Source organism: Nycticebus coucang, chromosome 4, assembly GCF_027406575.1.
Source record: "Nycticebus coucang isolate mNycCou1 chromosome 4, mNycCou1.pri, whole genome shotgun sequence".
NCBI classification, from domain to species: domain Eukaryota; kingdom Metazoa; phylum Chordata; class Mammalia; order Primates; family Lorisidae; genus Nycticebus; species Nycticebus coucang.
In genome coordinates, this window is record NC_069783.1 from 134,261,444 (window position 1) to 134,285,093 (window position 23,650).

At 53.9% G+C, this 23,650-nt stretch overlaps 2 protein-coding genes across 2 annotated transcripts in view; one reads left to right on the plus strand and one right to left on the minus strand.

The window, feature by feature from the left end:
- The window catches only part of GGT1 (gamma-glutamyltransferase 1), a 39,814-nt gene extending 23,586 nt beyond the window's left edge, over positions 1 to 16,228 (minus strand). The window contains exon 1 of the mRNA XM_053587056.1: positions 14,428 to 16,228. The gene's annotated coding sequence lies outside the window, so the exon portion shown is untranslated. The remainder of the gene's footprint in view (positions 1 to 14,427) is intronic.
- LRRC75B (leucine rich repeat containing 75B) lies at positions 1,290 to 16,233 on the plus strand. Its single transcript, XM_053589396.1, is given in 9 exon segments — positions 1,290 to 1,472; positions 1,697 to 1,876; positions 5,361 to 5,522; positions 5,929 to 6,135; positions 7,767 to 7,775; positions 8,501 to 8,629; positions 9,994 to 10,109; positions 12,071 to 12,424; positions 12,426 to 16,233. Coding segments are annotated over 9 exon segments (1,476 nt in total). The 3' UTR covers positions 12,562 to 16,233.
- The last annotated feature ends 7,417 nt before the right edge of the window (positions 16,234 to 23,650 follow it).

Consider the following 23,650-nt stretch of genomic DNA (forward strand, 5'->3'; position numbering starts at 1 on the left):
CTCCCCCTCTGAGAAATGGGCCCACAGTGGCCTCCAAGACCCAGTTTGCTCTACCAGGTTCCTGCCTCTGTGTGTGGGAAAGTAAGGGTACTGGCAAAACAAGAGGAGAGCTGCTAGCGTAGAGAAGGAAAAGGGACCTACTCAGAGCCCTGGGCAGAATAATGACCCATGACACAGCAAAGGCCACGCAAACCACTTCCTGAAACTGCTCACCATGCCCCACCCCACTGTCATGTCTGAGAAGTGCCGGGAATCTGTGGAAAAAGCCTGGTGCCCTGGGTGGGCCACCACAAGGGCCTTGGCTGGCAGAGCTGTGACATCCTGAACTGCAGTCGTGAACTTCACAGTGACTGGGCAAGGCAAGTAGGTCCCGGATGCAAAAACAGCACCTGACCCAGACTCCAGAACCACAGAGACAGCATCTCAGGCCCCCAAGGGAGCAGAAACCTAACAACATCCAGGGCATTTTGTGTCCCCTGGTATCCCACACCAAGAAGACCCTTTGTAGACGAAATGAAACTGACTTCAAATCCAAGCATCGCAGCATCTCCATCGACCTTAGGATCACAGAATCTCCAATGTTTGATCTCTGATCTTCCAGAATCCCAGCTTGACTTACACAGCTGCCCCCTCAGGGAGCTCACCACCTCTCAAAACCTTGAGACTACGGTTGGTTGGTTGGCAAGTTCTTCCCAACATTAGCCCCCAGTTTGCCCCTTTGTAACAACTCTGCAGGCTGTGAGGCCACAGCGCAGAGAAACAGGGGTCACCCCAGACCTCATGGCTATCTGGCCACAGCTGCTCTGAGCCACCCAGACCACAGTGAAAGGGTGGAAGGAAGCCCCAGCTCAGTGAAGGGGCTGGTGTCACCCAGTGGCAGTAGGGAGGTAAGCACAGGTCGCGGGTAACCATGGGCAGAGCTCCCTTGCCCCCAGAGCCTGGCCAACACCCTCAGGTGCCATTTGAAGCACTCTCAGCACCCACCTTTGATGTGAGGACAGAAGCTGTAGCGTGGCCAAGTGTGTGGGCCTCCAGAATCATCAGCTCATGAGCACCTAGGAGCGCCTGGTGGCCAGGCCAGCCTGGTACCCGTAGCCCAAGTCCAACCTCCAAACCCAGAGGCAGGATGGCAGGGGCACAGGCCCTAGAGTCCCTGGGAAGCTCAAACTCACCCCCAGCCACCGAAGGCACAGGCTCTGGGGGGACTTCCCCTTCCTGGCCTCAGTCCCCTGTCGGGCGGGCAGTGATAACCGGACGGTTGCCAGGCAGATTCACTGAGGTGGTCAAGCATGGACCGCAGGGAGCACTTGCACTTCAGGGTCTCCCAGGGTCTGGCTCGGCTCCGACACTCAGGCCTGCAGCCACCTCTGCCCCTGCCTGGTCAACGGTTCAGAGCAGAGTCCCAAAAGGCCCCACTCCTGGCCACCTGCCCTATAGGCACCCTCTGCAGGTGGCACTTATCCCATCACCTGGTAATTATCGGCGTCTGGGAGCTCCAGGGGTGGGGGAGGAAGGCTAAGTCTTGTCCCGGCCCCACACTACCCTAGCCCGTGGCCTGGTCTCCGGGAGAGCCAGACCACTCCTGGCTCCATGCCTGCACCCACCTGTCCATACACAACCCCTGTGACTTCACCGATGCCCAAACTGCCCAACATGTTCTGCGCACATCCTGCTCAGCTTTCATTGGGGCTTTCAGGAACCCCCAACCTCTGAGCGCGCCTCCTCAGCCTCCAGCTGCTCTTGGATGCTGGGCTCAGGCTTACTGTGTCACCAGGAGTCCAAATTTGAGTACTGCTGGTTAATGTCTCTGACGCACCAGGTGGACATGCCCAAACCTGAGCCAAGCAGCGGCCCTCCCAGAACTCCAACCGCCACGGTAGCCAGAGTGTAGCCCCAGGCAGCCGCCCCCGCATCCTCACGGGTCCTATATAGCTGTTCTGGCTTCTACATCTCCCTTCCCGGCCGCACTTGTCCCCTGCTCAGTCCCCACGGGCCACCCCTTCACCTTGGGACTCCCAGTTTAGGTTCCAGCCCTTCTCCTATTTCCCTACTGCAGTCCCAGTACTCAGCACACAAATTAGAGCATGTCCCTCCAGGGCCAAAAGCCTCTAAAAGCCCCCTTGTGCTTTCCCTTGCTGGCATCTGCCCTTCTCTCTTGCTGCCTCTGGGTCTTGGGGACTCTGCACAGGCTATCGCTGTTGCCTGAACTGTCTTCTTCAGACCCCACACACCACGCCACCCCCTCCTGAGGTCCCCTAACGCCCCATCCCACTCTGTGGGCCAGCTGCTGCTAAGACCTCTCATGCCTTAGTTTCTGTGACATCCATGGCACCTAGTGGTCATCGCTGAGTGGACGGATGCTGGCAGTCAGAGGGCAAGGTAGATTCAGTGCAAAGTCTAGAAGATTCACGAGTGAAAAGAGCTCTCACACGTCCAGGGCTTCAGTGTGCTATGGCCTTTCTTCATCTTAGCTCTCATCCTGCCACACCTTTGCCAGGTTCGGATTTTATTTTCCCCATTTTACAGGTGGGGAAATTGAGGTTTGCAGAGACTTAGTGTAGTGGGTTGAAGAGTGTCCGCCCCCCATCAATATCCAGTTGGAAGTTCAGAATGAGATCTGTGATTCTATGTCTCTGACTCATTACTCCTGTAGCCCCTGTGATAGCCTTTTGCTATAATGTCAAAAGCAGGCCTCAGGAAACAGAACCTCTCTTTCAAACCTCTGTCCTCCCTTCAGCTCCCCAGGAGGAAGGAATGTTGCACAGAGAGCCCCCCAAGGATCTGGACAGGCCTTGCTGGGTTTCTCCAGTCTACTAGTATTAGATCACACACTTTATGTCCAAGCACATTTGGACACTGTTGTCCATGCTTTAATCATGTCTATGCAATGAAGTCTCCATAAAAGGGCTCAGAGGAGGCCAGGCACAGTGGCTCCGCCTGTAATCCTAGCACTTGGGAGGCCGAAGTGGGTGGGTGGATTGCCTGAGCTCACAGGTTCAAGACCAGCCTGAGCTGGAGCAAGACCTCATCTCTAGGGCGGCACCTGTGGCTCAGTCAGTAGGGCGCCAGCCCCATATACCAAGGGTGGCAGGTTCAAACCCGGCCCCGGCCAAACTGCAACCAAAAAAGTAGCCGGGCGTTGTGGTGGGCGCCTAGTAGTCCCAGCTACTCGGGAGGCTGAGGCAAGAGAATCACTTAAGCACAGGAGTTGGAGGTTGCTGTGAGCTGTGTGAGGCCACGGCACTCTACCGAGGGCCATAAAGTGAGACTCTGTCTCTACAAAAAAAAAAAAAAAAAAAAGACCTCATCTCTAAAAATAGCTGGGCGTTGTGGTGGGTACCTGTAGTTCCAGCTACTTGGGAGGCTGAGGCAAGAGAATGGCTAGCACCCAAGAGTTTGAGGTTGCTGTGAGCTATGACAGCACAGCACTCTACCAAGGCAACAAAGTGAGACCCTGTCTCAAAAACATAAAATAAAGTAAAATAGCGTTTGAACTACTGAGGAGAAACAAAACAAAATACCCACCTACTTCCTTCCTTCTGATAAATGTTCTAAAACCATTCTTGGTAGTGGCTACCAGGAAGCTCAATGTCTCCTTGGCTACTAGCTGAGATAACATTAGCCCTGAGGTGGCTTCTCCCATCCTGGGCTTGAAACATGCCACTGGGTGGGGACAGAAAGGGCCAAAGGTGAAGCAATTCCAGCTCCAGCCCTGACTACAGTTCTCCACCCCCACCACCATGCTGGGCCACCCAGACCTTAGTTTACTGTCACTTCCACGGGGCCACCAATGAGTGGCCAAGGGTTTGTTGCCAACACCTGTGTCCTGGGCAGGTCCCACCAGGGCCTGAGGTCAGACTGTGTCCTTCCTATCTCTGGCCCCCACCTCCCACCTCACTGGCTCCCTAGGGGTGGCAGGGCCACCTAAAGGAGCTGGGACAAGCCCCTGTACCCCCACAATCCTAGGGGGCTGAGAGGGCAACACTGCAGTCTTCTATCCCCCAGGGTCTCTACCAACACATCTCTGCTGCTCAAGCAACTCCAGGGAGAGGGGCTGGCAGCCTTTAGTTAAGTGCACATGACAGCTGGGAGGTGGATTGATGTCCTCACACCTACGGGCACAGCTCTGCCTCAGAAGGCTCCTAGGCAAATCAAAATAGGCCAGAAATAGTCCCTGAGAGCCTACTCACCCTAGGTACCTCCCACAGCAGGCTGAGGAGGCCCATCCAGGGATCTGGGCCCAGACACCATCCCCTCTCCTTTTCTGGAAAAAATGTCCTCCAAGAAAGATTTCTCCAGGAATCTTTCAGCCAGGGACAATAAAGTGGGAGATAAAAGGAGAAATTGAGGGATAGTTCTCTGCTTTCCATGAGACTCTAAGCTCTAGGCACACACTCCTGCCCCCGCCACTGCCTAGGTTGCCCCCTTCCTGACACCAGGCTCGGCCTTCTCTCCCTTCACTCCTCACCTCCCTGCCCACTCCTGTCTTCTCACATTTGAGGGGATGATGTCCAGTCCTGGCTCAGCCTCTGGAAGGATTTGATCAGGACCTGGGAGCCGTCCCAGCTCTGGCTCTAGCCCCGAGGATGCAGGGGAGGGGGAGAAGGGCTTACCAGCTGCCTGCTCTGGAGAAGGGGCTCTGAGAGGTTCCTGGGCACTGGGACTGCTGCTTAAAGCTCTGGCCGGGTTACTACTTCAGTTCAGCAACAATGCCTTGGCCGTGGGGGAGGGCAGGCAGGGCCGTCATGCAGGTTTGCCAGGGAGGAAACCTGCGATGCCAAGGTAGCCCAGGACAATTCTGGCTGCAGGGGAGAGCAGGAGGCTGCTGGGTCCAGCTGGTAGGTGCCAGGGCGAAGGGGGTCCAGGAATAGACAGGGGTTGGGAGGTTAAAGGACTATGACATTTTGCTGTCCCCACCTCATCTCAGGGGCTCAACCCACATGACCCTTCCACTAAGGCACCCTGACCCCGGTCTCTGGGCAGACGATGGTAAACCCAAGGAAAAAAGCCTGTCACCCCTCATATGTGCCCTCAAAAGGTCTCCCCCACCCCTCCCATGCCCCTTCCTGTACACATGACTGGCCACCCCACCCTGGAAAGCTGGACAGTGCTCCTTGCCTGTAGGAGTGGGGGCTTCAGCCCAGCACCCCAAATGGCTCAGGAACAGTGAGCAGCCCAGAGGTGGGGTGCAGATTGCAGGGTGGGGGAGTGAGACTCCCAGCAGGAGACCCTAGACTCCTGCTGAGGGACCTTCAGGAGGTGAGGACACTCCTTAAGTTAGGTGGGTCCCTAGCACGCTCTGGTGTCTGATTGAGCCAGGGCCCCCTCTTCACATTGCTCGCCCCCCCTCCTCTTGTCAGGCAGGGGGACTGAAGCCAGGGGCAGATGCAGCCCGCCTGCTGCCAGCCTGCCCTGAGCTGCGTTTAACAGTTAACCTCACTCCCCATCCCGTTTATCTCCCGGGCAGGGGCCCAGTTCCATTCACCTACCCAGGCATGCCCCAAGCCAAGCAGGGAGTGGCAGTAAATATTTGTCAATGCAGCACTGTCTATGAAGGGTGGACAGGTCATTTACTACAATTGCCCACTGCAGGGGAGAATCCTGACAGCAGGTGCTGGCACTACTTAATGCTGGCAAGCACAGTAGATTTCCCACCCCGCCTGGAACGCTCTTTGCTCCACCAAAGCAACTTATTCCCGAGTCAGCACTGGGGCCAGAGGGCTGAGAGGTGCCAAAAGCCACTTTGTCCTGGCCAGGCTCAGCGTCTCGCCTGGCGGCTCCAGCGCCAGGTCCCGCGCAGGCAGGGCCTCCTCCCGCGAGACCCCGGCTAAGCTCAGGAACCTCCTCGAACCTCGGGAGAGTAGCCTGGGGCCGGCGCTCAGCCCAGACAGGGCGAGGGCGGGGTCGGGGCGGAGCCAGACGCGTTAGCCCCGCCCCCTCCCCGCCTCCCTCTGGCTCCGCACCCACTGCGCGCCGGCCTTGGGGGCGCTGCTGGGCCGGCGGGCCGGGCCCGAGGCGGGCTCGGCTGCGGGCTGCGGGCCTGCGCCCTGCGAGCGCCGGGTGCGCAGCCTCCGCGAGATCCAGTCCACGCTCCGCGAGCAGCCGCCCGAGCGCGCCAGGCGAGAGAAGGAGCTGGCGGCCTGGGAGGGCTGGGGGCCCGGGGGCGCCGGGGGCTGTAGGCTGCGGGCCGGGCTGTAGCGGGTGGGGTCTCGTTTGCGCGAGAGGCCGGCGGCTGGAGTGAGGGTCGCGCGAGGACAGACTGTGTGGAGGAGGGGGCTGCTGAGTGCGTCTGGGTCCCTGGAATTTGAGGGGGGGCGTTGTGTGTGTTGAGGGTGACCCCGGCCTGGAGCTAAGAGCCCAGATACAGGCCTAGGCAAAAAAGGAGGGAGGCTGGGAGGAGGGCACATGGGGTCAAATCATCTCATATTAGGGGATGGTGGAAAGAAAGAGAACAACTTCCCCCTCCTCCAGGATGGGGGGGAGGTATTGGACCCTGAAGCGAGGACCCTGGGAGGTGACAGCCCTGCTGGTCTCAACTAAGGGATACTGGGAAGGCACAGGGCTCAGAGGGAACACTGGGAACAGCCTCACCAGGACACACCGCCTCAGCCCAGAGTCACAGCATGCACCAACTGTCCTTCACACAGACGCCTCTGCTCATTGAGTACACATACATCTGTACAAAACAGCATAGCTGGGTGGCGACAGCTCTGGCCCCACATCCACCAGGTGTCCTAATCCCAAATCCCAGCCCTGGGTTGCTGTAGGAGACATGGGTGCTGGTCCTAGTATCAACACAAGGCAAGCCGCTTCCTTCTCTATTCCCCTACCTGACCATACCACCCGTCCCCATACCCTGTAGCAGCTGCTGCTGCTACCACCTGCCCCATCCTGTGAGCTGAAATCAGCCACGCGTATTTTGGACTGCAGAAGGTGGACGACTAGAGATGCGGAAACTGAGGCATGAGGAGATGTGGTGAGCCCACGGCCCACAGGGAGCATGGTGGGCGAGCCAAAGCCGCAGCCTAGCCTCCCAGCCTTTCTCCACCTGCTGCACCTGGTTTTCTTGCTGTGGGCTCAGCGAGCTGGAAAGGAGGAGCTGGCCCTTTAAGGGGAGCTGTCCAGACCAGCCGAAGGCAGGCTGGCAGGCTGCAGGCTGGGGCCCTGTCTGGGTCTGCCCAGGCTCACCAGCCACCCCTTCTTCTGGATCCTCCCTAACTGGCATCTGTGGCTTGAACCCTGTTGAGAATGCAAATACCAGAGCAGCACCTAATCAGCCGGATGCCCAGAGGCACAGATCTTTGTCTGCAATGACATCTAGAGCCCAAGGCACCAGTTGGGCATTTTAGCTGGGAAATATCAGGGAGAAGGGGCTGCAGAGACCACTTAGGTCACCCCCTTTCATCCCAGAGGTTGGAATCAGAGGCCTAGCAAGGGATCTATCCGGCCCCATAACCTGCAGGATCCTGCACTGTGGCCCATGGACACTCTTGCTCGGCCTTTCTTCCTGTACCCAAAGCATGCCACTGTGGGGAGGGCCCACGCAGGGTCTGGAGGCCCCTCCTGGCTGTGGTTACCCTGTCAGCTGTCAGTGAATCCTCTAAATGGACCCTCTAGAATGGAGTTCAGTCCCACACCAGGCCTGTGGGAGTAAGACAGGAAAAGGCTGACAGGTCAGGAAGGGCATCACTCTCAGGCACTGGGAATCTGAAACTCTGCAAACTGCCTGAGTCTGATGTTATACGACTCCTAGAGCATTGGTTTAGCTCAGGTGTGTTTCATTCGGTTTAGCCAAGGGTGAACTGAAGAGAGGTGTTGGAAGGCTGGGAGCCCTAGAAGGAAGCTGTTGGGGTGGGGTGGGTGAGGAGAGGTGGGGAGAGAGAAGGAACCTGGTCAGGTGAGCCGGGGGAGAGAGGAAGAAGGAAGACTGTAGGGTGATTCATGGGCGTCTAGCTCCAGTACTAGGAAGATGGGCTTGGTCTGGGGCACAGGAAGCAAGGAGAGCTTCAGGGTAAGAAATGAATATGCTGCCTTTGGGTCAGCTGAGCTGGGAGAGAGGTCCAGCCCCACAGGGACGATCCAGACCTGTCAGCAAACAGACCGTGGTTGCACCTCAACAGAACTAAGGGATATGTGGGAAGGCATAGGCCCAGAGGGAACACTGGCATCAGCAAGATTTGGGGGTCTTAAGAGGTGCAGGGGACCCGAAAGAATCACCTCAACACACCCCAACCCCAGAGAAGGCAAGGTGTCACAGCACTGTACCTCCAGGGAACTGTCTGCCTCCCTGAGGCCCCCGAGGCACCTACCACCTCCTCACCTGAGGAGTCCATCTGTAACTGGACAGTTGGCCCATCACTGCCTATGGAGAAACTCCAGCAAGCCTCAGGGAGGAAGACAGAGGGATGGGAACGGGTGTGAGTGGCATCTGGATGGCTGAGATGGAGCCTGTGCAAGGGAGGGCCTCACCAGCTTATTCAACTCTCTCCACTACCCACAGGACCCGGGCCTTGAGGGGTCCCTCCTTACTGACATCCTCTACAGGGACGTGGCCTTCTTGAACCTGGTGGACCCCATCTCCTATGACCTGCTTGGGAACCTGGCCTGGGACCTGCAGTGCCCCAAGAAGGTGAGGCCAGCAGGCTCAGGCCCCAAGCTGGGCAGTGTGGTTGATAAGGCCCAGGAAAGCCCAGGCTGGGGCCCTCCTGTGGCTTGCTCTGTAGATTTAGGCAGGTTACTGTCCCTCTCTGAGACTTGATCCCAGCTTCAGTGTATCGGGCTGGCCAGCAGCTAGAGCATGTGTGAGCTGTGCTTTGCTAGACTCTGAAAGTCATGTGTTTTCTGGCCAGTGGCACTGTGTGCCAGGTCTGGGGACCCAGGCGAGGGAGACTGTAGCTGGGCAGAAGTCATATGGGGACCTTGTGGGACAGAGACTGTTCTGAAAAATCCACTAAAGGAACTCGACTAAGAGAGCCACAAGAGAGCCATTCTCGGCTGGAGTCCCTGTCCATTGGGTGTTGTCCTATGCGGACACCCTTGTGGATAGATGCTTGCTACTTTCCCTCCATAGCACCCCAGGCCACAGCAAGTCTCTCCTCCTGCACCTGCAGCCTCCCCCCACAGCTGCACCTGCTGTGTGTCCTGTGTGAGTATCTGTTCAGCCTCAGCATGTGTGGCTGTGGTCAGCCACCAGCCCCAGACCCCTTATCCTAGTGAGCCCCCACATGAAACAAGGCTGTCCCTGTCAGCTCTGAGGACTCTGAGGCCAGCCTGCAGCCATCAGAGTAACCGCAGGGGCTTGCCACCGCTGCATGTGCTGCATGTCCCAGGGCTGTTCACAGAGGGACTGGATAAAAGGACGTGCTGGGCAGTGGAGCGTGCTCCGTGCCAGCGTGTGGAACGCACCCTGTGTTCTGCCCCGAGCTGGGCCTCTGTGAGAGCCCAGTGAGGGCCTGAGAGCCAGGGGGTGGTGCTGTAAAATGAACCCCCCAGCCCTGTCAGCCCAGACCCAGGCCCCACAGGCGCAGTCTCGCTGGGAGAGTGAGAGGAAGAACGTGCTGACCTGGCTTGTTCCTACTCCCTGGGATTGGCAGCAGTGGAGCAGGGCTCCCTCGAGGGGCCTGGTCTGGCCTCCTCCCCCTGTGGCAAGTCCCCGAGGGGTGCTGAGGGTGGGCACGCAGCCGGCTGATAGCCCGAGACACTGGCCCTAGGCCCGAGAACAGGGAACAAGGGCCCATTGTCTGGGCTTCCTCCCGCCGGGCACTGCGGGCCTCGGACCAGCCTGTCCAGCTCCCAGAGGGCAGCCTCCCCTGGCCGTGTGCCAGGCCACGGCTGGGGTGGGGGGTGAGAGGGTAAGGCCCGGTGGGCAGCTCAGTGATCCATGGTGCACAGCTGTGCACATACATATACTTGGCTGCCCAAGCCCATCTCCCTGAGGCCCCAAGAGGGGCAGCAGGGGCTCAGGCTCTCCCTGACAACTCTGTCCACCCACAGGACAATGATCTCTGAAAGTTCTTGGACAAGATAGGCCAGCAGCTCATTTACCACCTCACCCCTCATTCTAAGCAGCAGCGAGGGGCCAGCCTGCCCTGGAGGAGGAGCCAGAGCTGGTCAGGGGAGCCCAGCCACAGCCCCCTCCTCCCTGCCCTTCAGGGTCCCATCCCATGTTGATACCTACACTCTCCCCAAGAAACCAGTGCCTGAAATGCCACACCACGAGGCCCTCAGCCATGTCAGCACAAAGGCTCCAGCCCTGGAAGCCACTATGGTCAGTACGGAGGTAGATGCTTCCCAAGTCAGGCTGTGCTATCCATGTGACCTCTTCCTATTTCCACAGGACAATCCTGCTTCTTGCCTCATTCGCAAATCCTTGGCCCGTCACAGGGCCTGGGCCCAGGGTGACCTCAGCAGGCATCCTCAGCTGAATCTTTGCTGCAGGTGGGGAGTCAGAGAGATTCTGGGCACAGGGAAGGACAGGCTGGGAGAAGCAAAGTGGCTTTGCCCAGGGCCACACCCCACTCTGATTTTCCTACAGCCCTTTGGAAATTCTTTGCCAATACCAGGGTGCCCGAAGCCAAGGCCTCTGTGTTCTCCTGACAGCTCACTCTGCTGTGGACCCCTTGGTCACTCCATCCAAGAGTGACTCCATCCATGGAATCTCGCAGCACAGACTCAGCCCAGAACTGGCCATAGGCACCTAGCTGGGGGCTGACCTGGTGTGTCTCCTCTGTCTGTCCATGCCGAACCTGGAACCCATGGGTTGTTCCCTGCCGTGGCAGGTGAGGGCTCTGGAACGTGCTCACTGCTTAGTTTCCCAAAAGGCCTAGTTGCCTCATGGGCTCTGCTCAGACAACAGGAGAGAGACCTAAGGGGGTATTCAGAGAGCAGTGGGGGATCCTCCTCAGTCTCAAAACTTCCCTTCCAGCTGAGAACCAGGGAGCTTCCCCCACCTGAAAGCCATGGGGACAAGCCTCATGCCCTGTCCCCTTATAGGAAAGTTTTTCCTTACCTTAAAGGACTTGACTTCTAACGGGGCACACGGGAAAAAAAACTGTGAGTTCAGGTATTTAGAGACTTGGCTTCTTCCTTCATAGACGGTGGCCACAGAAGAGTTATTTCACCTCTCTGAGCATCAGTTTGCCCCTCTGTAGAATGAGATTGTCATCCCTACACCCTCCTGGGACTCTGCAGCTGCTCGGCTGGGTTGGTAGAAAAATAAGTGAGATAACAGCTATAACTGGTGTGGTGATGACAGGCACGAGTGACTTTTCATAGTAATAATAGTTCACAGGGCTCAGCACCTGTAGCTCAAGTGGCTAAGGCACCAGCCACATACACCAGAGCTGGTGGGTTCGAACCCAGCCCAGGCCTGCCAAACGACAATGACAACTACAACCAAAAAATAGCCTGGCCTTGTGGCTGGCGCCTGTAGTCCCAGGCGCTTGGGAAGCTGAGGCGAGACAATCAGTTAAGCCCAAGAGTTTGAGGTTGCTATGAACCATGATGCCACGACACTATACCCAGGGCGACAGCTTGAGACTCTGTCTCAAAAAAAAAAAAAAGACATTTCTCTCCTATTAAAAAAAAAAAAGGGGCGGTGCCTGTGGCTCAGTCGGTAAGGCGCCAGCCCCATATACCGAGGGTGGCGGGTTCAAACCTGGCCCCGGCTGAACTGCAACCAAAAAATAGCCGGGCGTTGTGGCAGGCGCCTGTAGTCCCAGCTGCTCGGGAGGCTGAGGCAAGAGAATCGCTTAAGCCCAGGAGTTGGAGGTTGCTGTGAGCTGTGTGACGCCACGGCACTCTACCAAGGGCCATAAAGTGAGACTCTGTCTCTACAAAAAAAAAAAAAAGTTCACAGATCCTTAATATGTGTGTGATCCTCACAATAACCACATCCCTTATTATCAAAGAGGAAACTGAGACTCAGAGAGGTTCTGAGCATTGCCATGACCACGGACTCAGAGAGTGACAGTGTGAATCTGGCTTTGCCAGACCATAGGCCCATAGGCCAGGACTGCCCTGACAGATTGGTTTCCATGCTCAGTACATGCCCCCTGCAACCCTCCCGTAGCCTCAAGCGCAGACTGCAGAAGACTCTGCAGGCAGGAGAGACTGTGGACCTTTCAGGTATCTCTCTGTTGGCACGAGGTGTGCATCATGTAACATGCTACCTGGGTAGCCACGGCACTGGGCTGGCGGTGCTGGACCTGAGCTTCACAGGGCTGAGTGACGAGCTGCTATGCCAGCTGCTGCCCAGCCTGTGGACGCTGCCTCGCCTCACCCAGCTCCTGCTCGACGGCAGCCGGCTGACACAGGCCACCACGCGTGAGCTCACTGAGGCCATCAAGGACACCGCCAAGTTCCCGGCGCTGGCCTGGGTAGAACTGGGCAACAACGTGGACGTGGCCTTCCTGCCCCAGTCCCTGCTCACTCCCCACCATCTACAAGGGCCTGGACCTCAGCCCTGCAGGTGGCACAGCTGAGGGCCCAGCCCCTGCCTCCACTTGGGGTTCTGCAGCTGCCAGGCCAGGACCCAAGCCACAGGCCTGCTGCACCAGGTGACCTGCCACCCACTGGGGTTACCACTGCTATGCACAGTGCTTTCAAGCTCATGGGACAAAAGGACAGCAGGTGATGGAAGCCCAGGGGGATCCACAGTTCCCCAGAGGTCCAGCATAGGGGCTCAACCTAGGATTAGAAGGACCGAAGGAAAATGGGCTCATAGGATGCTGGGTGGTCAGGCCAGGCTGGAGTCTCAGACTTCACTTAGCACAAGGGTCTGTGGCACCTGCAGTGTGGACCCTATGATAAAGGGTGATGCCCCATCTCAACCTTTCTGCAGCGACCACCTCTGCTATTGGGGTGGGGACAAGGGGCAGGTCCTCCATGGAGACCACGGCGTGGGGGTCCTGGTGAGGGACTGGGGAGTCAGAAGAGTCCTTCAGGGACCAAGCCCTCACATCTGGGCAGGGCTTGGGCTCCTTAAGAAGGGGAGCCAGTGGGGAGCCTGTTTGGAGCCCGAAGAAGGACGAAGCTCTGGAGAGAGCCCCACAAAGAGCTCAGGTTGGAGCCCAGGCCACCAACCCACACCTTTGGGCTGGGGACAGTGATGTGTAGACTGGCAACAAGAGCCACGGCAGCCTTGAGTGGGAGGACTGGGCACTCGTCTCCCACAGGGTACACACTGCACTGCGTGCCGCCCCCGGGAGCCAGCCTCCAGGCCTCCTGCACTGGGTCAGCAGACGGCCCTGCAAGATTAGAAGACGCACCAGCCAGAGACAAAGAGCTTGTGTGTTCCCCTCCCTGTAGGAGGACATGCAGGGGGGAGGTGGGCATAGCCAGCAGCAGGGGGCCTAGGGCAGAGCAGTCCCAGGTAGGGAGGCTCTCCCTCCCTAAGTACCATGAGAGTGGGCTCCCAGCCAGAAGAACAATACAGGGTGGCCCTCACAGTCCTGTGAAGGGGAGTTGGAGTTCAGCCCAGCTGAGAGACAGAGAGGAAAGAAACGAATAAAGCGATACGGGGGGGAAACTGAGGCATGAAGCGGGGAAGCTACTGCCAAGCCAGGGTAGAGCCTGGGGGCACTGGGACCCTGCTGGACAAGGAGAGACCCCAAGGCCAAAAAGAAGCCAGGAGCCTCCCTGGGCCCACCAGCCCCGACCTTCCCTGACAAGTTGGGCCCGCAGTGGACGGTGAGGGGCACCCATCCCCTATGGGGCACAGATTCCAGCACATCCAAGGCCAGCTAGATGAGTAACTTGGACCAGAAGGGCGATAACCGAAGAGGTGTGAGGATGGGAGGCCTCAGGTCACAGGAAAGGAGTGTCCTTAGGCCCCTGATCTCACTGCTTTAGATGAACTCCTTAGCTTGAGGCTGTGGGAAAAGTGCAAAGATCCCTTCCGACAGTTCTCAAGAAGAAAAGGAAAGAATGAAAGAAAAAAAAAAGTGCTAAGAGCACACAGTTCTGCCTGGCTCTGGTCCTGACTCCCGGTGGGACCTGGTCAGGCCCCTCCCTCTCCCAGGTCACTCCTTTCTCCCCTGTTAAACAAGGCCTACCTCTACTGGGTGCTCCATCCTGGAGGCCTGGTCCCCTCCCAGCTCCCTTTCTTTCAAAGACAAGGGCATGCCCAGTGGCTCAGAAGCCACAGAGTGTTTCCCTGTGTCCCTATACTGGAATGGGGTTCAGGCTCCCCAGAGAAAGGCAAAGCCAGGTGGAAAGTGGGAGGCACCTGCAGAGAGTCAACGGCTAGGAGAGCCGGGCCGCCCGTCAGGCTGATAAACCTGTCACATGCAGGCAACTGAGTTCTCCCTGCCCATCCTGTTGGAGAAATGTCAAACTCTGCTTCCTCCTGCCCTCCTCTCTCCCTGCCCACCTCTGGCCAGAAGCCAGCATGTTCACCCTCAAATGGCACTGGCCAGAGATTCCTACCAGGATGGTGTGTGAGGACCCAAGCTGGTGTCCCAGGCGAGCCCTGGAAAAGTCCAGGCGGCAGCAGATGGTCTCAGTCTTTCCACCTCTTGGGCAGAGGCATACGACAAAATAGCCAAGCTGGAGCCTTCAACAGCTAAAGAGAAGTGGGGAAGCTCGGCTTCACTGCTGTGCAGGTGTCCATAGCTCTTCAAGGAGGACCCTCAACATCCGGGCCTCATGACCACCAGCAAGACCTTCTACAGGCCCTGACATTGAGCTCCAAGAAGCAGCGTTTTATGCCTCCCACAGCCTGGTTGGGCAGAGAGCACCAGCCAGGACAACTCCAGCCAGAGCTCCAGACAGAGGAGGAGGAAGCAGGTGGGCCACGCCTAGGCGCGTCCTCCTCCAGGCCCAATCTTGGAGGCAGACAGCCTGGCCTTGGTCCCAGCTCCGTCACTTGCTGGCACTGTGGTCCTCTCAGGGCCTCTTCCCTCCTCTTGGGAATTGAGGTACACCAAGCCCCCCTTTTCCCGCATGAGTGATGACTGCCATGGTGGTGGTGGGGGTGGTAGGCACTCTTCGGTATCAGCAGGGCCTCCATCCAGGGCTCTCTGAGTGGCAATGGCAGGAGCCATTGCCGCCTCCCAAGTAGCTGGGACTGCAGGAGCCCGCCACAAGCCCTGGCTATTTTTTTGTTGCAGTTTGGCAGGGGTCAGGTTCGAACCCACCACGCTCCGTATATGGAGCGGGCACCCTACCCACTGAGCCACAGGTGCCGCCCCAGCCATTTATTTATTTAGCAAGCACTTTTGTAACCTCTCTCCCAGCTAGGTACTGTTCTGATAGCTTTACCTCTGTTTTCTAAGTGAGTCAACTAAGGCAGGAAGAGGCTAAGTGACTTGTCCAGTCGGAAGGGGAGGAGCTGGAGTGAGCCCCTGTAGCCCAGCATCAGTCTGTGACATTAACCACTCTCCTACAGCCATTCTAGGGACTGTCACTGGGGCTTGGTGTGCCCCCGGATTCACCTAAAGGGACAAGCCCCTTCCAAAGAGGCCATTGGAGGCTGGAGGAGCACTGTGGTCCTGTTGTAGGGAACAGACCTCCAGCAACACTGTTCCTGGATTAAGACCAGTCAGGACACCCACCCTATCCTGGGCCTCTCATGCAGATAGGTGGGTTCCCAGCCTACACAAACCCAGGCACTGCCTCCCTAGAAACGCAGTCTCCTCCCTGGGGCTCGGCCTCCTCATGCCTAAGCCTTCCTCGTGGGGATGCTGAGAAGAACAAAAGGAAACATAAGAGATGTCGTGCTCCACGGGACCAATGTGACCTACACTTGAGAACTTTTCTGTTCTGGTATCACCAGCCACTGTTCACCCGAACGGCCATTTCCTGCAGGGCGCTGCTGGTCAGGCCCTTATCAAGGTGGGAGGAGCCTATGTAAGGACATCTGGAGATTGTTTATTCATGTCCAAGGCCTATTGTCATAGATAAGTCGGGGAACTGGACTCCACTGTTCCGGGCAAGGACCCAGGGCACTCTGTGCACCAGCTGAAGTGTCGACTAGCTATAAATTCAGTCTACAGTGAAAATGCTTTGAAGATAGAACCACTTTAAGATAGGGGGATATTGTGTAACCTCATAACCTATGAGGGGGAATCTGTTTAATGTATACTACGATGAGTAATAACATTGCCAATGTTTACTTTTACTGTAAGCATAAAAAGTGATAAAGGGAAAGAGGAGGGCGGAGCAGTTCTTTGGGGAGATATCCCTACTGCTCCCGGAATTGCTGGATTTTCTGTAAATAAAAATGAAACTGTTGATCTCTCTTCTGCTTCTCCATTGACTGGCTTGGTGATAGGTGGATGGACTCCTTGGTCCAGCAACACTGGAAGGGAGGATGTTTGAGCCCAAATAAGGTGCTTTAGGACATGAGTCTGCAGGAAAGGTCAGCCTTTGCAGAGTCTCCATTTTGAGACTCTCAGGCAACTGATTCTAGTTGCTGCTATCACCCTAGCACAAAGGCTTTTTTCTGGACCTGGAGAGAAAGGAGAACATACATTTGCATCTTAGAAATAGCTGTCAACAATCACCAATGAAACTTAGTATTTTCTTGGGCTAGTGCCTGTGGCTCAAAGGAGTAGAGTGCCGGCCCCATATGCTGGAGGTGGTGGGTTCAAACCCAACCCCGGCCAAAAACTGCAAAAAAGAAAGAAAATTATTATTTTCTTGTTCAGGGTCTGTAAGCCAGTGGTTAAGGCACTGGCCACATACAACGAGGCAGGCGGGTTCAAACCCCGCCCCAGCCTGCTTAAAGAACAATGATGACAACTACAACAAAAAAATAGCCAGGCCATTTGTGGCGGGCACCTGTAGTCCCAGCTACTTGGGAGACTGTGGCAAGAGAATTGCTTAAGCCCAAGAGTTTGAAGTTGCTGTGAGCTGTGACACCACTGCGCTCTCCCAAGGGTGACATAGTGAGACTCTGTCTGAAAAAAGAAAAATAATGAAACATCCCTAAAACTACCACTACAGTCAAGGCTATCTGTCATGCCCAGAAGTTGCCTCTGTCCTCCTAGTAACCTACTGCCTCTCCCTGCCTGTCCACATCTGCAAACAATTGTTAATCTACTTTCTGTCCCTATAGTTTACATTTTCTAGATTTTTGGATATATGGAATCATACAGGATGTACTTTTGTGTGTGTGTGTGTGAGACAAGAGTCTTATTATGTCGCCCTCGGTAGAGTGCTATAGCATCACAGCTCACAGCAACCTCCAACTCTCGGGCTTAATGATTCTTTTGCCTCAGCCTCCCAAGTAGCTGGGACTACAGGCGCCCACCACAATGACCGGGTATTTTTTTTTTTAATTAAATCATAGCTGTGTACAATAATGCAATCATGAGGTACAATGTGCTGGTTTAATATACAGTTTGAAATATTTTCATTGAACCGGCTATTTTTTTTTTTGGTTGTAGTTGTCGTTGTTTGGCAGGCCCAGGCTAATTCGAACCCACCAGCTCCGGTGTATGTGGCTGGCCCCCTAGCTGCAGAACTACAGGCACCAAGCCCAGGATGTATTTTTTATTTTTACTTTTTATTTATTTTATTTATTTATTGTTTTGAGACAGAGCCTCAAGCTGTCACCCTGGGTAGATTGCTGTGGCATCACAGCTCACAGCAACCTCCAACTCCTGGGCTTAAGCGATTCTTTTGCCTCAGCCTCCCAAGTAGCTGGGATTTCAGGCACCCACCACAACGCCTGGCTATTTTTTGGTTGCAGTTGTCATTGCTGTTTGGCAGGCCCAGGCTGGATTCGAACCCGCCAGCTCTGGTATATGTGGCTGGTGCCTTAGCCAGGATGTACTTTTTTTTTTTTTTTGTAGAGACAGAGTCTCACTGTACGGCCCTCGGTAGAGTGCCATGGCGTCACACGGCTCACAGCAACCTCTAACTCTTGGGCTTACGCGATTCTCCTGCCTCAGCCTCCCAAGCAGCTGGGACCACAGGCTCCCGCCACAACGCCCGGCTATTTTTTTGTTGCAGTTTGGCCGGGGCTGGGTTTGAACCCACCACCCTCGGCATATGGGGCCGGCGCCCTACTCACTGAGCCACAGGCGCCGCCCCACTTTTTTTTTTTTTTTTTTGCAGTTTTTGGCCTGGGCTGGGTTCGAACCAGCCACCTTCAGCATATGGGGCCAGTGCCCTACTCCTTTGAGCCATAGGCACTGCCCAGGATGTACTTTTTAAATGACTATAGATACCCAGCAACGTGAGTGAGCCTCATTAGTTGGGTTGAGTGAAATAAGTCATTTAAGGATGTACTTAGATGTACTTTTTAAATGACTTCTTTCACTCAACCCAACTAATGAGGCTCACTCATGTTGTTGGGTATCTGTACTCCACTAGTGAAGTAGTTTTCCTTTGGCTAAGAGCACCATGATTTAGTCACTCAATTACTGATGGATGTTTACATTGTTTCCAGTGTTTGGTTATTACAAATAAAACTATGAAAATTAATGTACAGTTGGGCGGCGCCTGTGGCTCAGTGAATAGGGTGCAGGCCCCCTATACCGAGGGTGGCAAGTTTGAACCCGGCCCCAGCCGAACTGCAACAAAAAATAGCAGGGTGTTGTGGCGGGCTTCTGTGGTCCCAGCTAACTTGGGAGGCTGAGGCAAGAGAACTGCCTAAGCCCAAGAGCTGGAGGTTGCTGCGAACTATGACGCCACAGCACTCTACCAAGAGCGACAAAGTGAGACTCTGTTTCTAAAAAAAAATTAAAAAAAAAAAGAAAATTATGGGTGGCGCCTGTGGCTCAAGGAGTAGGGCGCTGGTCCCATATGCCAGAGGTGGTGGGTTCAAACCCAGCCCGGCCAAAAACCACAAAAAAAAAAAAAAGAAAATTAATGTACAGTTTATTGCATGGACATTTTCACTTGGGTAAATAAGAGTGCAGTGGCTGAATCATAGGGAAGGTGTATCTTTAACGTTTCAAGAAACTGTCAGATTGTTTTCTGAAGTTGTACAACTTTACACCCCCATTAGAAGTGGACGTGAGTTCCTGTGTTTTCACATCTTTGACAATCTGTGCTATGGTTAGTTTTTTTAAACAGTAGCTATTCTAATGGGTGTGTAGCAGTATCTCAATGTAGTTTTAACCTGGCATTTCCTTAATGACTAAGGATGCTGAGAATCTTTTTTTTTGTAGAGACAGAGTCTCACTGTACCGCCCTCGGTACAGTGCCATGATGTCACAGGACTCACAGCAACCTCCAGCTCTTGGGCTTTCGTGATTCTCCTGCCTCAGCCTCCTGAGCAGCTGGGACTACAGGCGCCCACCACAACACCCAGCTATTTTTTGGTTGCAGTTCAGCCGGGGCTGGGTTTGAACCCGCCACCCTCGGCATATGGGGCCAGCGCCCTATTCCCTGAGCCACAGGCGCCACCCGCTGAGAATCTTTTTATGTGCTTATTTGCCATCCATTTATTTTCTCTAGCCAAGTCTGTTCAAATTTTTTCCCCACATTTTAATTTTTTTTTTTTGAGACAGAGCCTCAAGTTGTCATCCTGAGTAAGTGCTATAGCATCACAGCTCACAGCAACCTCCAACTCTAAGTGATTCTCCTGCCTCCATTTCCCAAGTAGCTGGGACTACAGGCGCCTGCCACAACGCCAGGCTGTTTTTTTTTGTTTTTTTTTTTGGTTGCAGCTGTCGTTGTTTGGTGGGCCTGGGCTGGATTTGAACCCCCCACCTCAGGTGTATGTGGCTGGCGCCTTAACTCCTTGAGCCACGGGTGCTGAAACTTTGTTGTTCTTTTGTTTTCTTATTGTTTTGGTTTTTTTTGGAGACAGAGTCTTACTTTTTTGCCCTTGGTAGAGGGTCGTGTCATCATAGCTCAGGCAACCTCAAACTCTTGGGCTCAAGTGATTCTCTTGCCTCAGCCTCCCAAGTAGCTGGGACTACAGGTGCCCGCCACAACGCGCAGCTGTTTTTTAGAGACAGGGTCTCATTCTTTTTTTATTTTTTTTGAGACAGTCTCACAATATTGCCCGCAGTACAGTGCTGTAGCGTCACAGCTCACAGCAACCTCAGACTCCTGGGCTTAAGCGATTCTCTTGCCTCAGCCTCCCAAGCAGCTGGGACTACAGGCACCTACCACAACACCCAGCTATTTTTTTCGTTGTTGTAGTTGTCATTGCTGTTTAGCTGGCCTGGGCCGGGTTCAAATTCTCCAGCCTCAGTGTATGTGGCTGGCACCGTAACCACTGTGCTATGGGTGCTGAACTCTGAGTACTCTTTTAAAATAGTACTCTTCCCAATATCCTGAAAATTGACTTTCTGTCTGGTTGGTAGGAAAAGGCACTATTTACAGCCCCATGTTAACTCTAAGCACTGTTCTTTTTTTTGCGGTTTTTGGCCGGGGCTGGGCTTGAACCGACTATCCACAGCATATGGGGCCAGCGCCCTATTCCTTGAGCCACAGGCGCCACCCTCTAAGCACTGTTCTAACCATTTTTTTTTGTTTGTTTTTTTGAGACAGAGTCTATGTTGCCCTCGGTAGAGTACTGTAGTATCACAGCTCACGGCAACCTCAAACTCTTGAGCTTAAGTGATTCTCTTGCCTCAGTCTCCCAAGTAGCTGGGACTATAGGTACATGCCACAACACCCAGCTTTTTTTTTTGCAGTTTTTGGACAGGGTCGGATTTGAACCCACCACCTCCTGTATATGGGGCCGGCGCCCCACTCCTTTGAGCCACAGGCACCACCCAGCCAGCAGCTATTTGTTTTGTTGTTGTAGTTGTCTGGCCCGGGCTGTGTTCGAACCCTCCAACCTCAGTGCATGTGGCTGGCACCGGAACCAGTGTGCTACAGGCACTGAGCCTTTTTTTTTTTTTTTAATTAATTAATTCAATTTATTTTACTTTTTGAGACAGAGTGGCATCACAGCTCACAACTTAAGCTTAAGCTATTCTCTTGCCTCAGCCTCCCAAGTAGCCGGGACTACAGGTGCCTGCCACAACGCCTACTTTTTGTTCCAGTTGTCATTGTTGTTTTAGCTGGTCCGGGCTGGGTTCAAACCCGCCAACTTTGGTGTATGTTGCTGGTGCTGTAACCACTGTGCTATGGGCGTTGAGCCTGATGTCCAGTGTTTTGAAAACCATTGTTGCATATATTTTCCCCAGGCACAGCAATAAAGCAATTACCTCTGTCTTGACCAGTCAGAAGAAAATCCTCTGTGATTTATTTTGTTTGTTTTTTTTCTTCTTAATTATGGTATACTTAGGAAAAGTACAGAAGCTGAAACAGTCATTATCAGTCAATTGAGTCTACACCTTCCTTTATGCAGAGGTAACAAAGCGGGGCTGGGAGAGAAGTAGCAGTGGTGGCGGCAGAGCCAGAATCCATGTGGAATATTGGTCTAGTTACTTATGACATCCTTTAGTGCAGGTGTGTCCAGCCTTTTTTTCTCTGCTGCACACTGGAAGAGTACTTTGGGCCACACATTAAATACACAAATACTAATGAAAGTTGATTTGTTTAAAAAAAAAAGGGGGGGGGATGCGGCGCCTGTGGTTCAGTGAGTAGGGCGCCGGCCCCGTATGCCGAGGGTGGCGGGTTCAAACCCAGCCCCGGCCAAACTGTAACAAAAAATAGCCGGGCATTGTGGCGGGCGCCTGTAGTCCCAGCTGCTCTGGAGGCTGAGGCAAGAGAATCGCGTAAGCCCAAGAGTTAGAGGTTGCTGTGACCTGTGTGAGGCCATGGCACTCTACCCGAGGACGGTACAGTGAGACTCTGTCTCAAAAAAAAAAAAAGGGTCCCTGCATACTTTTTGTGATATCCCACACTACAGATAAGCAAAAGTCTTAACAAAATCAGCTTGTGGCCCACAGGCTGCAGGTTGGACATCCCTGCTTAGTCTGTATCCTCTTTAATCTCAACAAATTACTTTTCCTTTTATTGGGGGTTTTTGGAGACAAGCCCACTGTCACTGGGCTCAAGCAGTCCTCCTGCCTTAGCCTTCTAAGCAGCTGGGACTATAGGTGCATGCCACCACGCCCAGCTAAATTTTTTTTTTTTTAAGAGATGAGGTCTTACTATGCTTCCCAGGCTGGTCTTGAAATCCTGGCCTCAAGCAATCCTCCTGCTTTGACCTCCCAAAGTATTGGTATTACAGGGCTTAGCCACCATACCTAGCCTACTTTCCATTTTATAGTAATTTATTTTCAAAGAAAATACATGTCTTTAAAAGAGAGAGAACTTGCTTAAACATTCAGGTTTTCACATGACCTGCCCTCTCTAACCTTGGCAAAACATTGGCAGCACCCATGGCTCAGTGGGTAGGGCGCCAGTCACATACACTGAGGCTGGTAGGTTCGAACCCGGCCCAGGCCAGCTAAAACAATGATAACTGCAACAAAAAAAAATTAGCCAGGTGTTGCAGTGGGTGCCCATAGTCCCAGCTACTCAGGAGGCTGAGGCAAGAGAATTGCTTAAGCCCAAGAGTTGGTGGTTGCTGTGAGCTGTGACATCACAGCACTCTACCAAGGGTGACAGCTTGAGACTCTGTTTCAAAAAAAAAAAAAGTTGGAAGCTTCTTTTCCAGAGGGGTTAAGATTTTTGGACTAGGCAGATTTCTCAGAGGCCTGGAAGATGAAATGAATAAGGACACTGTAGAATGCCAAAACTCCCTATCCATCTCCCCATCGAGATCTCAGGCCTACAGCTTATGTATGGTAAACCCTCCTGACATGAAACTGGAAGCTTTCTCCAGAGAATCTGTCCAGCCCAAGAGGAATGTCCTAAAGTAGGACAATTGGGAACGCCCCCCCAAAGTTAGATCTGATCATTTTACAAACATATTCTTTTTAATAACCCACTCTGAAGACATACGCAGGGAGGCCAGGTGTGGTGGCTCATGCCTGTGACACTAACACTCAGGTAGGTAGTGACGGGAGGAAGTAAGGAGTCTTGAAGTAAGGAGTTCAAGATCAGTCTGAGCAAGAGACCATGTCTCTATTAAAAATAGAGTGGTGGCCCTGGCCTCCACATTTGCCAGATTTAACTCCATTGAGTTTCTTTTTATGGGGACATGTGAAAGCTAATGTTCAACCAAGTCATCTTTAGAAAATTTGCAAGCTAGGATAACAGATGTGATTGCTGATAATACTGAAAATCAGCTTGAAAATGTTTCTGAGAACTACAGAATCGTATCACCCTTTGTATTGGTAATGTTGAAAATTAACAAGAGCAATAAATGTTTTTTATGGTTTTTAAAAAAAAAAAAAATAGAGTGGTGGCTCACGCCTGTAATCCCAGCACTGTGGGAGGCTGAGGAGGGAGAATTGCTTGAGCTCAGGAGTTCGTGACTTGCCTGAGCGACAGTGAGACCTCGACTCATGAAAAAAATGGAAAAACCCAGCTGGGCAAGTGTCTGTAATCCCAGCGGCTTTCAGAGGCTGAGTCTGAGGTTGCGGGTGAGCTACCATGCCTACTGCATTCTGCTCAAGGGCATAGGGTGGGACCCTGTCTCAACAACAACAAAAAAAAGTAAAGAAATAAAAAATAAGCAACGAAATAAAATTAAAAAATAATAAAAAATAAAAATAGAAAACTCACCTGGGCCTGGTGGCAGACACCTATAGTCCCAGCTACCCAGGAGGCTGAGGCAGGAGGATCACTTGAGCCCAGGAGTTTGAGGGTTTGAGATTCAGATTGCAAAGTTGCAGTGAGTCAT